Source organism: Platichthys flesus, chromosome 9 (genome assembly GCF_949316205.1).
Source record: "Platichthys flesus chromosome 9, fPlaFle2.1, whole genome shotgun sequence".
Classification (NCBI taxonomy): Eukaryota; Metazoa; Chordata; class Actinopteri; order Pleuronectiformes; family Pleuronectidae; genus Platichthys; species Platichthys flesus.
Window position 1 is genome coordinate 26,239,087 of NC_084953.1, and position 16,499 is coordinate 26,255,585.

The 16,499-nt window shown below is 42.0% G+C and overlaps 1 protein-coding gene and 1 long non-coding RNA gene across 2 annotated transcripts in view; one reads left to right on the top strand and one right to left on the bottom strand.

Annotated features, from left to right (window-relative positions):
* Positions 1-288: 288 nt before the first annotated feature.
* Positions 289-10,728, bottom strand: LOC133960546 (calreticulin-like). The gene is made up of 9 exons (XM_062395230.1): positions 10,482-10,728; positions 9,740-9,841; positions 8,265-8,468; positions 7,994-8,088; positions 7,693-7,902; positions 7,010-7,123; positions 5,450-5,593; positions 1,720-1,812; positions 289-1,159 (listed from the first exon to the last, which is right to left on the bottom strand). The coding sequence occupies exons 1-9, from the start codon at positions 10,573-10,575 to the stop codon at positions 944-946; spliced, it is 1,272 nt and encodes a 423-aa protein (XP_062251214.1). The 5' UTR covers positions 10,576-10,728; the 3' UTR covers positions 289-943.
* Positions 10,729-10,803: 75 nt separating this feature from the next.
* The window catches only part of LOC133960548 (uncharacterized), a 383,773-nt gene continuing 378,077 nt past the window's right edge, over positions 10,804-16,499 (top strand). The window contains exon 1 of the long non-coding RNA XR_009921929.1: positions 10,804-11,250. This is a non-coding gene — a long non-coding RNA (uncharacterized LOC133960548). The remainder of the gene's footprint in view (positions 11,251-16,499) is intronic.

The following is a 16,499-nucleotide window of genomic DNA, read 5'->3' on the forward strand; positions in this document are numbered from 1 at the left end:
AAAGAAAACAACAATTCATACAATTAAGATGATCACAAACACTAGTGAAGACATCACTAGGATTATTAAATATTTAAATTCTACCAAGAGAGGCCTTTCACTTTACTTTTTCACACTGAACCTTTAAACCTTTCACTGTACTTGCACGTGTATTATATAAATATATTTGAACTTTTGTTATATTGCATTTGATGAAACTTATATTGTGAAAATTACCCCCCAAAATGTATTGCCCATACCTTCATCCGGATATATTCCCTATATCAACACTGTGATTAAGAACATGTGTCAGGTTTTTGAGAGAAGCTTCAATTTATTGACTGAAACTCAAGAAACAAACAAACAGTGCACCCAGAGACCAGCCACTCATCCAGAACAATGACAAAATAAAGATTGTAAAAAAAAAAAAAACAGTTTGTTTTATGCAGTCTCACCCTCACATACTCACACACACAGAGTTGGAGGTTAGGACATATGCATTTTCAGTGGATTCATATTATGATTTAATAAATTATGAAGAGGAGCAATTCAATAAACGAGCAGTACTGAATCACACAGGAGAGAAAAGTGCATGGACCAGATATCACAGATCCTGGATTTTACTGGACATCCCAGCAAAAGCAGTTATAATAAGAAATTTTCTCTGAGTAACTGCTCGACACGCACACATTATGGGATCGACCACATTCGGAAAATCGCATTAGATTAGAAAATTCTCAACCAAAACGGAAGAAAAAACAACATGTAAACCCTTCCCCTTTTATAGTCTGAAGGCAAAAAAAAGTAAAACAAGGGTCAATAAAAAATAAATCTTTCACCCCTCCCTGCCCCTACTCTTTAATAAAAGGCTGCTGTATGAAAGGCTAGAGTCCATCAGTGGCTTTCACTAATTTTCTGTGGTTTGAACCCGCAGAGAGAAGCACACAGCAGTCCACAGGCTTCTCTACAACTCTGTCTTCTTTTTCACGTCAACATGGTCTTCTGTCCCAGCGTCCTCATTCGTCTCCTCGTCGTTCTCGCCCTCTTCTTCGCCCTCTTCCTCGCCATCTTCCTCATCGTCCTCCTCCTCCTCCTCATCAACCTTCTTGCTCTTCTCCTCCTCTTCCCTCAATTTCCTATCCATGTCCTCCTGCTCATCCTTCATCTTCTTCTCTGGTTCCTGGTGTGAAAAGAAGACAAGTTATTTATGTTTTGAACAGGAGGATGGTGGTTAAGTTGTCGTTGATGATGATCACTAATTTAATATTTTCAAATTGAACTAATGAGCTTGTGGTTACGACTTGTGAAGTTGTATACATAATGTCCTTGGATTTGAGATGGTTAAGTAAGGACAACACATCCGCTAGGCAACATGGACGCAAATATGAACCTTACTGAAATATCAAAAATTTTCTCAGACACGTTGAAAAATAGCCTGTCCTCTACACATCACACTTCTTGACCCTATAACCGTTTCCTGGTGTGTCTCACCTCACAACACTGAACAAAAAAGTGCAATGATGGGATCCCTTGCTGGCTTCCCATTCCGCATTTTCATAGAGTTAAACATGGCAAGGGGTAATGTTGCTATGAATCAAACACTGGTTCTATGCAGTAGTGAGAGATTTTTTTTTTAAACAAAGAAAAATACAGCTAAATAGTTACAATTTGATGAAACATTGTTTTATTTGGTCTAAAATATAACAGTACAGTGTTTACTCAATCTAAATACAGTCCTACCTTTGTAACTCCCCAGGTTTCCTTCCCAAACTCCTCAGCTTCTTTGACATCGTCACCGATTAGGAAGTTGTCAAAGATGGAACCAGATTTCACCTGAACAAAGCGGACACAGTAATCATATATTCAAGCAATTCCCCTCGTCTTCCTTCATCTCTGGTATCATCGGGCCTCATTCACTAATACTTGCACAGAAATGTTCTTACTCTCCGCAGAAAATAAGTGCATGCACAAAATCACTTTACACTTTAACATAAACACCAGCAGTGATTACAAGGTATAAGGACACACAAAGGACTGATGTTTACTTTGTGTAGGGATGTCCCGATACAACTTTTTCACTTCCGATACGATACCGATATTGTAGCCTTGAGTATTGGCCGATACCGATATCAATACGATACGATATAGGCACAAATCGTACATATATTTATTCCTTATTTTGTTGTTTGGAATGTTAGAAAAGGCTTGATAAAGTGATGTTACTGTTACTGATGTTGTAGTGATATAACAGAAAACAATAGTCAGCAACAGTAGGTATAGGAAAAACTGACCCATTTATTATTAACCAATTGGTTACATACATTTTAACCTTCAACATAAGAGTATTACCTCAACAAATCCAATAAAAACAAAATGTTATATTTAAAGTGCAAAATAACCACTGGTTACCAACATCATTATACAATTGAATAGAATAAATTAAATTTTAAAGTGCAAACAATTCAAGTTCACTTCAGTTATTTTTCTACTGTCAGCATTAGGGCTGCAGGATATATCGGCTATGTACGATATATCGATATATTTTCCACGGGGATACAAGATTTGACAATATCGTTTATATCGATATATGCGTTAAAATGGTCAGTTTCGCCTCAAGCGTCTGCGTTTGCCTTGGGAGACTGTGAGCGCTAGTGGTGCAACGGATCATCATTGATCCGTGATCCGTTCGGATCAATTATTTCGGTTCGGCACACACATGATCCGCGGATTGATTTATGGAGAAAAAAAAATTGTGCGCACGTTCAGTCCACACACGGCGTGGTCATGGCGAGCGGAGGAACGGAGGAGCTTGAACACCCCGCGTCATTTAAATCCCCTGTTTGGGAGCATTTTGGCTTCCCTGTCAAAGTTAATGATGAAGGAAAGAGGTTAGTGGATAAAACCGTGACGGTGTGTAGGCACTGTGGCATAAGAAAGCCATACAACAGTGGAAACACATCTAGCATGGCCACACATTTGCAGCGACATCACCCCAGTGTTTCACTGACAGGAGTGAAACCGAAAGCGGCTCAACAACCGCTTATCACCGCAGCATTTAAACAGCCCATCCTGCACAAACCGACCGGGCTAAAGCTATCACAAACTCTATTGGTGTGTTTATAGGTGCAGACATGAGGCCATATTCGGTTGTGCAAAACGAGGGTTTTAAATACATGTTGAACGTGCTCGAGCCACGTTACGACATTCCGTCGCGAACCCACTTCAGCGAAAAGATTGTGCCAGATCTTTATGAGCAGGAGAAGAAAAAAGTTGTGGATGAACTATCTGTAGCACCCTCTGTTGCACTCACAACAGACGGGTGGACGTCAAGGGGAACGGTGAGCTTAGTGACAATAACCGCTCACTTCATCACAGCAGACTGGGAGATGAAAAGTCCGGTGCTACAGACACGCCCCCTCTACGAAAGTCACACAGGCAGTCATCTTGCGCAGATGACTGCCTCATTTAATTAAAATTATTTAATATATTTGTTATTTCACACAATGTTAGATGTTGGCACCACATAATTTGTCAAAGAGATTGAAAGATTTTATTTATTTTGTTAAGAAGCATAAAAACTGTTCTGTTCATGTGTTCATGTGTTCATTCAATTTACCTTTCTTGCACTTGGCACATGTGCCAGCCAGAGTTCCATGTTCCATTCTGGTGAAAATGACTATACAAAATCACATGTTGATATATGTTGCAGTCATATACTGATCTGTGTTTTATTAAAGGTGCTTGCAACGTCTCACATGTGGCTTTTGACTTAAAAAAAACCATCTAACCCACTCTATAGAAAATATCGAGATATATATCGTATATCGCCATTCAGCCAAAAAATATCGGGATATCATATTTTGCCCATATCGTGCAGCCCTAGTCAGCATATATTGGAAACAACTGTGGGCAGGGACAAAAACAACAAAAACAACACAATATTGTCCACTATCCAACTGCTCTAAGTTAAGAGTTCACACAGCTCCAGTTTCACTGACTGACTGTGCCCAAAACAATGTAGTAATTACTCTTAGTCTTCACTGAAGAATAGAGTTTGAACACAATAAACATATCACTCTAATAACAAGAACATAAAACAAATAATAATCAGTCAGTGCTGACTACCCTTACTACTCCTCCTCCTCCTTCTCCACTTTCTGCAGTCCGAGCATAATGTGACTACAATGTAGTCGGCTAGGAATAATGTAGCGAGGTTCGAGGTGCTCCATTAAGCGTTTAAACCCGACATTACTCACCACCGACAGGGGCTGGTCATCAAGCACAATAAACTGGGCTATCTTTTCTGTTATGGCCATTGCCTTTTTGCTGTCCCGTGGTAGTTTGTCACGTCTTGCAAAGCTTTCGGCCAGCGTGGGTTGCTGAAGCGAGCCAGAGGCTTGTTGCTTCGCCTTGCTGCCCTCGCGAAAATCCTCATGTTTCTTTTTTGTGGTGTTTTTTCAAATGTGCGATGAGGTTGCTTGTATTGAACCTTCCCGGTTCTGTCCCTCCACGGGACACTTGCGCCTGACAAATGTTGCATTTAGCTGCAACGTCTTTGTCCGAGTTTACGGTAAAATACTTCCACACAGCCGACATCACTACACCTTGCTGCAAGCACACAAGTTGTCGTTGTTGTGATCGCGTGGGCTGTGCATGCTGGATCAGAGACGCTCTTCTTCCGCGGCCGGCACCAACGTTAATTAAGGGGCATTACCACCTACTGTGTTGGAGTGTGATCAAACCAGAGTCACCTATTATAGAAGTCCGGAGCGGTAAATGGACAGCTTATATCGGAGCGCTTATATCGGAGTTTTTAGATTCAGTCCGATAAAATCCGATATTCACTTTTTTGGCTGATATCGGACTGATTTCCGATATCAATATCGGATCGGGACATCCCTAACTTTGTGTTTGTTTGATTCCCTTCAGAGTTTATGAGACAAATGTTTAAACCTGCACGCCGACACGAGTCGTAACGTAACGCTCACAGTCAGGACATCAGGGTTAAAGTAAGGGGAACGATCTGGAGACATGATCTAACATCATCGATTAATAACTAAATAGGGACAGAGACGAACACACACACAACCATGCAGACAAGAGTTCCTCCGGCAGATTAGAACTTAACAGTGTTATCTTCTTTGTAGCAGATGAAGCGAGTACCCGTTATCCAGAAACATAAATATGAATTTAGCAGGTTTTTATAGAGATGAATTCATAATTTGTCTGAAGCATTTGGTCAATGCATTAGTAAATTAAATAAGTGCTGTCTATCTAAAATTGTATTTAGCAAGCATTTAGTTAAAAGGGTGTGTTTACATTTTATTCGCAGAGTACGACCAAATTGAGGTACGTTCGTACGCACGGTTTAAGCACAGATAGTAAATGAGGCCCATTGATTTTAACACATAATATTCATTAACTCTGTAAATATACTTAGACTCAGAGTAGTGTCAGAGTAGATTGTTACCTGCCACAGATCCAGGCCCAGTACTCCAATGTTGTCAAACTTGTACATTGCAGCATCACTAGTGTACTCTGGGTTGTCGATCTCGGGGTGAACCCAGGCTCCCTTATAGTCAGGGTTGTCAATCTGTTTGGGTTTCCATTCCCCCTGCAGAGACAACACGACAGGGGTTAGAGCTGCTGGTCATCCCAGCAGTTTCATGACAGACATAATGCCAGTGGTGTATAAAGTTCTTGAAAGCCATACATGAGTAAAAGTACAGATATCTTACTTGAAAGTGACTTCGGTAAAAGTAAAAGTCACCTGTCAGAAAATGAATTGAGTAAAAGTCTTAAATTAGCTCATATTAAATGTACTTAAGTATTAAAAGTATCTGGTGTTGAAATTTACTTAAGTATCAAAAGTAAAAGTACAAGTACCAAAATTAAAAATCTAAAGTGCTTTTTATAGTCTATACAGACAGAAAACTACCAAAAATGTTTCTCCTCAAGATTTATTTCAACTGACTGAAAAATTATAACAATATGCATATAATCTATAATTTTACAAATTTTGAACCCTAGATACTGAGGTTCAAATAATAATGGACCAGTGCATCTGAACTTCTAGAGAAAACAAAGAATCAACACAAAAGAAAAATCACAAAACCTGGACCTTTCATCAGTAGCAGGAGTGATACACAATGCCCCTTCTGATAACTCAGTAACCGGAAACAAGTTCTAGGCACACAAAATAAGATAGTTTCTCTTTTGTTAACAGCTGCACTTTGCTAGTACAAATAAGAAAAACTCACTGGACACAATCTTGTTTTGCTGTCAAATTTCAGACCGAATAATAAAAACTGAACTGAACCGAGCTCCTGCAGGGAAACCTGGATCATTATAAAGGGAATAAATGGATGGGGAATGTGCTGAAGTTGATCAAGTCCCTCCTCTTTGTACACACGTCGCTATTTCTCATTGGATGGTTTAGTGAGGTCCTCGGATCGGCCCCGCCAGAGTCGGAGCGCCGAGAAGACGATAAAACTGGATTCTAGTGGAAGTCAAACTCGTAACAGGGTTCCTGATGGTGAACCTGCGGAGGGATCATGACCGGTACAGCCTGTTTGACCCCTGTCGACCAAGGCAGCCCGACGCTGGGGTCACGCGTGAGGGGGGTCTCGCGCCCCCCCCCCTCACGCCACCGGACCTGCACATCTCCCGAGCCAGCGGGTGCGCCGTGCATACAGGCTCGCATTGCGCCAACCTCTGCTGCTCAAGTTACGAGACAGTTTTGAGAATGTAAGAAGTAGAAAGTACCGATATCTGTGTTCAAATGTAGCGAGTAAAAGTAAAAAGTCGCCAGGAAAATAAATACTCAAGTAAAGTACAGAAATGTGTAAAATCTACTTAAGTACAGGAAAGAAGTAATTGTACTTCGTTACCTCCCACCACTGCATAATGCCATCAGAATATTAACCGCCTACCCAAACATAAATTAAATTCTACACAAAAACCAGTAAAGGGATTTGATATGGTGATTGATTACAGCTCTGGCCCATGTGCTTAGCAGTACAAGCTATACCTTATACTCTGGGTTGGTGATCATTGGGGGTTCCCACTCTCCGTCCATGTCCTCGTCCCAGTCGTCAGGCTTCATGGCATCAGGGTCAGGGATGGTTTCTGGCATGTCCCAATCCTGGAAAAAAAAGGCAGGTTCGGAGTTACCACTTAAAGCGTTAAATATACAATTTAATAACACTGGCAATACGATAAAATAGGAATGTGACCTTTAACCAACTTAGTCTTTGAGCTTAATTTGGATAATTCTTTCCCCAATATGTGCATCTATTTCGCAGCAACAGCCCGGTTACATTGTACCACATGTTCTCCCTCCTCACTCCCCAGCTCATCGCATTCACTTCACAAATTAACAAAAAACACCATCACTAATCAGAAGTTATTAGGACACATACAGTCCTTGAAGTTTACTCTGTGTGTGTGTGTGTGTTTGTATGGTAATCGAGGATATCTATTTAAAACAGAGAGCCACCAACTCTAAATTATATCAGAATTGGGACATAAGGACAAAACATGTTTAGGTATATGTGCTTTAGGTTTACCTATTCAATAAGATGGGAAAACCTACATGTAACATAGAGTGACAACCATTCTAGCCCCTTCATGGACATGTTTTTGGAATGGATGAGGTGGGGAGGGCAGGAGATAAATTGGGATGCTTAAGACTTGAGGTCGTTAATTTCCTACCTCAGGCTTGGTTTCACTGGGGTCGTCAATCTTGACCCTGTCATCCCAGTCACTGGGTTTCGTGGCCTCAGGGTCCTTGACCTTCTTCGGGGGCAGCATGTCCCAGTCATCCTCCAGCGAGCCAGATTCCACCTTTTCATTGTTGATCTTCACCTCATACGTCTGGTCTGGGTTCAGTATCAACGTGTACAGGTGGGTCAGTTCGTCATCCTTCAGGGAGTGAAAGAAGGGGATTTAGAGTGAGCAAGAAAAAGTATGAATTAATTGATCTATTATTCAATATGCTGTCTGCTAAGGCAACCTTGCATTTGATGTCTTTCTTGATGAGGTGGTTCTGGCCCTTGTAGTTCAGGATAACATGCACCTTCTTTGTGCTGTATCCACAGATGTCAGGCCCTGGAGACGTTGAGATATATTTCATTTATATTTTTTAACAATACAGATTAAGCAAAACTAAAGATTCTATTTAAAACAGCTAAATGTAGAAATTACATCATACATCTCTCCAAAAGTTATGTTCCATGCTCAGGCCTCAGTGTGTTTGCAAAACAAACATGACAGAACAAACTCACCAAACATGATGTAATATTGTGAGTCTCCATGGACATCACTCTGGTCGACATCAGAGGGGAAGATCTTGACGTAGCCACCACCACAGTCAATCTTCTGCTCATGCTTGACAGTGAACTGAACGACCAGGGGCTTTCCCTCATTGCTAAAGGGCTCAAAGCGGGCCGAAGTGGCGTAAAAGTGGGCGTCCTGGCTGGTCTGAATACCTAAATAGGAGAAACCTGTCAGGGCTTTTGTAGCCAACCATGCAATAGTTTCTTCTCAAATATTTTGTATTCTTATTTGATGACTCTTTCTTTAACTGAGTCAATCATCTGCTCCAAGGACCCAGGTATCCAGGGGCCTAAATAACTGGTTTATACTACTTTCATTGAAAATAAAATCTAGGAATACACACAACCACAGTACCATCTGACATAGGGTCGGTGTGGTATATTGAGAATGCGTTTCAGAAAAAGAGTGTTTGTCAAACAATGCAGTTTCTTTTTTAAATGCCTTGAAATAGGATTGAGTTCAATAAAATGTTCACCTGGAGATAGGGAGTATCACAGCACAGAGAACTCTAAAGAAAACTTTAAGAGTCGGAGTTGTTAACAGAGGCCCAACTGGCAGGTTACTCCAGTCCTGCAAATACATTCCTCATACTATAAAGACCACAGGTCTAATTTATAATAATTGCACCTCATACTCCGCACTCTACACACTCACATTCAACCATTTATGGTCAATGCAAAGCACCTCATGATTATTAAATTAAGCTGCTGACCAATGGGTTTACCACAGTGAGTCATGACAGAGTCGGCATCAAGTGATGAGAAGAGGATGTGAAACTTTCTGACTCTGACATTGAAGTTTTAGTGAGGTGAAGAGCGATTTTCTGGGACAGCAGTGATGTCGATAATAAAGAAAATACTTCGATACTCTGCTGCTGCTGCTGTGGATAATTCAGTGAGTGAGAGTGAAGACGATAGAGAGGCCGAAGCCTGAAATAAAATGGACTCAAAACAATAAACACACTGTCAGAATGTGGGGGGACTTGTTGTATGGCCTGTTTGTATTTTAATCATCCAAAACTGCAGGATTATTAAATTCAGAGATAGCTGTGATGTCCATAATCTATAGAATTGAACAGAATTAATATTATATGCTTGTGTTTGTACTGGGATGGTATGATTCAGAGTTTACCTGGAAATGCGCACATTTTTCTAACAAGTTGTTTTTTATAAATCCTACCATCTGTTTGAGAAGTAGTGTACGCACGTTTCAGGCCCAGTTTTGTGAGTAAGGAAAGGTTATAAATGAGACCCCAGGTCCTTTAGTTCCTTATAGTGCCTGCTCTAAGAGCACGTCATAGTGTAAATGCAGACCTTCACCTTCATAAGACTCTATCAACAAGTAACTAACATATGCAAAAGCAGCAATGTAAGACAAATCCATTTGTACCAACTGACTATGACAGACAATGTATGATAATTACCTTTATCAGCCTCAGCATCCCCATAGAACTTTCCAGCTGTCAGTTTCCATTGGCCATAGTCAGAATTGTGCTTCGACTGGATCCACCGGCTCGTCCATCCATCTGGAACACATTCAAACTGGTTACTCACCAGCTTTACCAGAACACAGTCCATATCTACATGTAAGCTGTGGAACAGATCAGAAGGGTTTTGGCTATGGAGGAGTCTCCCATTTACTGACAGTCTCTCGTCTCCAGCTGGATAGACCCAGGTATCACCTTTTGGTAGTTAATAGTACTGTGTTGTGCACTTTCATTCTGACTGAGAGAAGAGAATCGTCGAGGTTTCCTATTTATATATACATACCTGCAGACATGGAGGATTTCACCTGAGAGCTCAAATACGGCTCTCAAGAAAAGTGAAAATAGTTCAGGACGAACATTCGAGGACGTCAATTAATGCCGTTTTTGGTTTATAAAATATCACAAAACGTGTCATTTAAAAGAGCAGCTGGATTTTCGTTTAGCTGCTTTTCTGCGGCTCTTCACTTTTTTTTTAGCTAACGTCATCCCTCACAAACAGACACGACATGGTCTAACTTCGACATAAAGGAGGATGATAACACATTGTGGTTATGTTGTCAAATATAGTTCCAGGGCCAAATATTGAAAAAGAGAAACCACCAAATGAAAAGACCGTTGGAAGCAGCTTTCACAACACTACTAATTCAGGGCAATAGAACAAGAACTGGCTCTACTCCACCTCCATCCTCAAACTGCTCCTTGAAGTGGATGGTGGCGTCAATGGTCACAGCAATGGATGCCAAGAGTGTGAGAAGAGCCCCGGGAAGCTTCATGTCCGCTGCTGTCCGGTACCGGAGAGGTGAAGAGTACAGACCGGAGGAGAACTCAGCTGATAAAGGCACGAGGAACCGTCACCCGACAAATTCTGCTGCTGAAAGCCCTGCACAGATGGCCGCCGCTCATTGGACGAGCGTCTCGCCAATGAAATGGGACCACGAGTTACTTTTCGGAGACGACTCGGGTAGAGTCGGGCGGGGATCGGAAAAGATGGGCGGGGCATATATTGGAGCGCAGACGTATATGCGTTAAACGTGGATGAGCCTGTTGTCCATTAGCGAGCAGTTTGAGAGTTCGATCCCTCGCCCTCTCAGTCTGTTTGAACATGTCTGTAAAACTGCAAAGCAATTTTGCGGTGGTGGCTTGTGATGGGTCCTCCTGGTGGGCGGCGGTGGACGGTGACTGAGGACTGGAGTGGCGTCTGGTCTGGATGGTGGATCGTGGTCTAGATGGTTGCTGAGCATGGACTGTGCTTGCAGCGGGACTGCTTGGCATGTCATGTTGGGGTTGTCCTTCGGGATGTCTACCCTCATCAATGCTGCTAGAGACTTTGATTATTGGTGATGTTGTCCTGCACGTGGCATCTATTGCACTTCTGTCCTTCCTGGGAGAGGGATCCCTCACATGTGGCTCTCTCTGAGGTTTCTACATATTTTTACCCTGTTAAAAGGGTTTTTTGTAGTTTTTCCTTACTCTTGCTGAGGGTTAAGGACAGAGGATGTCACACCCTGTTAAAGCCCTATGAGATGAATTGTAATTTGTGAATATGGGCTATACAAATAAAATTTGATTTATTGATTGAATTTGATCTCGTGAGCCCCTCGGTCAAGCCACAAATTTAAAAGGACTGCTGTAACACACTTTCTAATTTATTAGGAACACTTACACAAACCTAATGCAGTATAATACAATGATAGACACCTTTTAGTGTTAGTGAGGATATAGATCCATTGATCTATATCCTCACTAACACTTAAAGGTGTCTATCATTGTCTACATCTGTCATTATTACTAAGCGCAATACCCACAAAACCCACACACCTCACAGCTGTTGCTGGGTCCTGCCTGAAACAATAACAACTTAACAAGTCAGTCACTGTTTATACAGAAGACAAATAAATCATTTTGGGCTCATGTTACAGTTTTTTTCAATTGCATAAACACTAAAATCAAAATAATTATACAATTATCAAAACCTTACACTCAAGGAGCAGAACATGGGCCCAGATCTTCACTACTATTAGCACAATGTCAGCTTCACACTTTTTGCATACAATACACACAGTGATTTGAAAATCATTAAACACACTTGTATACATTAGACACAGAAGTATATCAAGATGTCACTTCCTTGCAATTCCAAAGCACTGTCTGTCAAAGGACCACCCCTATGGGCCAATTGGTTCAACACAGCCATCAGGTGTGCAAACACAAGATTGCTTAACTGCAGACACACCAATCAAGTTTAAGCATTATACAAATGCATCAGGTGAGTTCACCTGACTTCAACCAAAATGAAAGGAGTCAGAAGAAGGAGAAGAGTGAGGGTGAGAAGGGGAATCCACGGAGGAGGAAAATGAGGAAGAGGAAGAGGTAGAGGTAGAGGTAGAGGCAGAGATGGAGGTGGAAGAAGAGGCAGAGGAAGACCCGAAGCAGAAGGAGAATGTGCTCAAAGAAGAAGAGGACCAAATTTATCTAATTAAATCGTGCAACACTAGCTAACCATGTCGTGAACCACGGATGATGCTTAGGGAGGCTAGACTAAGAGTTCAGCCAAATCTTAGCAGATAAACAGTGAAATCTGTCACTACCCTGAGCTGGATACAGAATCTTCTGTTTGACTGGTATTTGCTGAGCTTACAGTTTTATGCACACTACTGTAGTAGCATGAAAACTGGGACATGTTTTGTTTTGTGATTCTCCATGTTGACATGTTGACCGATTAAGGTAGGCGAGACGGGGTAATGTGAGACATCGGGTAATGTAAGACACCCCCTGTATCTAGGTAGCAGAACACATTTGTGGTCATGTGACAATATGTTTTCAAGCCCCTCCCATTCCCCCCTTGCCATGAAATAGATGTTAGTGCTGGTGCTGTGGTAATCAAAGTGTGTTTTTTGCATGTAAATGTAAATTTTCTTGCTTTGAACTTAATCAACTGTTGTATCAAAACAAATTGAATCATGTGAAAAACTTATATCATACATGTTGATGAACTTCCAACATATAAAACCATGTGATTAATGCTAGCTGAAGATTAGCCTGAATTGCTAAGAGATGTTGTTTTTTCTAAAATGGTGGCTGTGGGGCAAATGCTGTGAATGAAGCACAGGCTAAGTTTAGTCTTAAACACATACTATACACCTGGAAGACAACCTGGTGCCAAACACCCCTCGCAGAGATGGAGAGTGCAGCCGCTGAGGTCATGAAAGGAAAAAGTCCTTACGAAAAGTTGGAAGGGATAGAAATATTGAAAAGACAACCCTCAAAAGATTCATAAGGAGAAAAAAGAAAGGGGAAGTAAAATCAGTAGCCTGGGGTACAGTAGCTGAGGTAAAGAGAATATTCCAGGTGAGATGGAGGAGGAGCTTGCCAACAGTGTTGTGCAAGTTCACACCTCTCATGAACTAGTTCAAAGTTCAGTTCACACAAGTAAATATGAATAGTTCACGTTCATAGTTCACCATTTAAATTCTGAACTAGTTCATAGTTCAGTTCATTTCATAGTTTAAGTGTGAGCCATTTTTGTAAGAGGCCAGAGCTGTTGTTTTGCAGGTATGGCCTGCCCCTTTAAGGAAAGTTTGTAGTGTGTGACTTAGTGCACCTGGGTATTGTGGGAAGAGACGTTAAAAGTGTGTTTATAACGAGAAGTGACAGACCACCTATGCGAGTAGGTGATGCGAGTGTTGCTCCTGCTGTATATCCGAGAAATAAAGTGGCTGCATTCCAAGTAAAGAAACATCTCCTCCTCCTTCTTCACGGAGCGGTCCGGACGGCTGGTTACCGGCCAGACAGCGAGCCAAGATAACCCGTGAGCCGAGCTCCAGACTACGGTTGGGAGCCGAGACACTGGCCAGAGAAGAAAACACTTGGAATACGTTGCTTGTTTGGTGTGCATGTGTGTGTGCGATGAATCATGGGTAACGTAGTGCGAAGTCAAGTTACTTGGTTCAGGTTAGGCTACATCGCGGACATTTCACGGGCACTGAGCAACGACATGGTGAAAGCATTCGATTAAGACAGCGTCTCTCCTGAGGAGATGGAAAACATTCCGTAACGCTTTAGCTAGACCTCAGATAATATTTTAACGGACTGGTAGTTAGGTTTATGTTCTGTTTGATTGCTATGTGTTTGTTATGACTTATGTTCAGCTAACATCAACATGTCAATAATTATTGGGATTTCCAGAGGGTCAGTGAACCAGTCGGGGTGGGGCAAGTGACAGTTCTAGACCAATGGCTGGAGAGTTACCTGGCAAGACAGGCTCTCAATGGCTGATGAGTTGGCATGTCAAGGGTGAATGAGGAAGGGAAGTGAAGAACACAGTGGTGGATGATAGGAGTGTCGGAGTTGCAACAAGAAGTGTGTCGTGTTTGCTGGACTTTAATAAAGTTACACATAAAGAGTGAAGTTTCCTGTCGTCTATAAGCGAGGACGCTGAAATATGAACGTGTTCACCGTTCAAATTCATTATTTGTCATTGAGTTGCGTTCAGTTCACCGTTCTCACAAAAGTGAACGTGTTCAATGAACGCGTTCTTTTGCATTCGTTCATGCACAACACTGCTTGCCAAACACTTGAAACAACTGATCAGTTCCATGGCCTTGCTCAAGTTAAGTGCCGTGAACTGGCATTTGAATAAGCAGAGAAAAACAATGTCCCTGTCCCTGCCAATTGGACAGAGAAAAAATGTGCAGGTAAGCTAGGGTGTGCAAGAGATCCCATGAAACATAATAATCATAAAATGTGCTTAATTGACCAATCCCCATGATTCTGTTACTAGTCTGATATTAGTTTTGGAATGTGTGGTTGTCAATCTAGTTGTCAGGATTTTAACTATTACAACACGTGTTGTTATGGTAGTTTTAATGTGGAAAAAGTAAGTGGATCACTTTACCCCCTGGATTTCTCTGGTCTGTCTCACTTTACCCCTTAGCTGGGGTAAAGTGAGACACAAGACCACTTTTTAAAAAACAAGCATAGTTTCACTGTCCTTTGTCCTGAAGACATTCTGATAATTTCCATTGTTAGGAAACATCCTGAATTAATGGGAAATGTGTACATTTTACTGATATATTATTTTAGCTCGCCTAGAGGGGAGCAAATGTGGGTGGCTGTGGCTGAGGGATAGAGTGGTCGTCTTCCAACCGGAAGGTCGGCGGTTCGATCCCCAGTCTGACCCATCTGCATGCCGAAGTGTCCTTGGGCAAGATGCTGAACCCTGAATCGCCCCCATAGAATACTTAAGTGCTGGGATAGATGCACTGTATGAATATGTAAAAAAATGTCTCACATTACCCCGCTCTCCCCTATATGGAGAGAAATAAATGATAATTTCATCATTCTGCGGCATTGTTCTTGTATAGTGTTTGGTGAATTTATTGTATATTTGCATTAGCAAGTAGAATTGCTAAACATGTTTTAGGTTAGCAGCAGCAGTGTGTAACAAGTTCAAATAGAATTGAGTCATATGTTGGGGTAGACTCCACAGTGGGTTGTAAATACTTGGGCCCTGCTAGGCCAAGCTGAAACCAGTTTGGCCAGTTTTCAGTCTTAATTCACACCTTCCTCAAACAGCCTGGAGCCGACGGTGAGGACAAAGGATTGTAAAACTTTTGGAGGGAAAACATTCTCCAGCAGGCCTGAGAATCTCCCCCTTGTGGTTGGAAAATGTCCTGAAGAGCCTTCAGGACCCCCGCTGAGTTCCAAGCCCCACCCACTAAGGTCGGAATCCTGACATTCTCATTGGCTGAAAGCCAACTGAACCCTGTGACCACTTCCGGAGGAGGCAGAACCTCTCAGGTAGAATAAAATCACTGAGACATCAATAATCGCTGCCATTTTTACCCTGCTCTGAAAACATCACGAGGCCCCTTCGGGGCCTCCCAGCAGTTTTAGTTGCTAAAGGGGGCAATCTTAACTTTTAGTTTATCAGCCATTTTCCCTGCTCTGAAGACATCAACAGACCCCTCCGGGTCTTTCCAGATGATTTAGTTGCTAAAGGGGGCAACCAGAGTTATTTTCTTTCATTTCTTTCATTTTCTTTTATCTTAAGTTTGATCTTACTTTGATAGAGACTATTTTTGCTTTAACTTGAAAAGACCAAACAGGAAATTGCACGCGGAACAATCTCAGACTGTTTCACTTTCCCCACGGACTTTACTTTCTTTTCCCAACGATCTACAAACGGCTTCCACAGCCGTCCCCTGAAGAAGAAGCACGACGTTCATCCCGTTGAGGAGCAAGCAGAATCCGTTCCTATTCGGCCCAGCCGACGCCGCTGCGACAGAGGAACCAGCGCAACAGAGCTTGAGCGGCCACGATTATTCACTGGACTTCGGAAATATCCGCGCGACACGCGCATGCAACACCGTGAAGGTCACAGTAAGAGGCTTTATTGTCTGGGCAGATGTTAATCTAATACGTAGCGTATTGTTTTAATACTTGAATGTATTTGTTTTGTATGAGACCGCCGAGTCTCTAGTGTTTTAGCGGCGATTCGCCACTTCCGGTTTCCGGTTACGGCCATGTGCCATAGTTTTTAAGCGCCGTGAGCAGCGTCTCCAGCTCATTGGGACCGTTTGAACAAGTTTAAAGAGACTTTACCGGTCAAACCTCAGCACACAACGCCACTTGGGTGCTGAGTGGTAAAGTAAATGTAACTTGTCTCTGACGGTGCTTTTAAGAGCTTTGCTCTCTC

What these genes read in the sequence shown, in the direction of transcription:
- LOC133960546 (XM_062395230.1), bottom strand. Translation starts at nt 10,575, where the DNA reads ATGAAGCTTCCCGGGGCTCTTCTCACACTCTTGGCATCCATTGCTGTG. An exon ending in GGATGCTGAGGCTGATAAAG is followed by an intron (nt 8,469 to 9,739) that starts GTAATTATCATA and finishes TCTCCTATTTAG; the next exon opens with GTATTCAGACCAGCCAGGAC. An exon ending in AGAAAGACATCAAATGCAAG is followed by an intron (nt 7,903 to 7,993) that starts GTTGCCTTAGCA and finishes CACTCCCTGAAG; the next exon opens with GATGACGAACTGACCCACCT.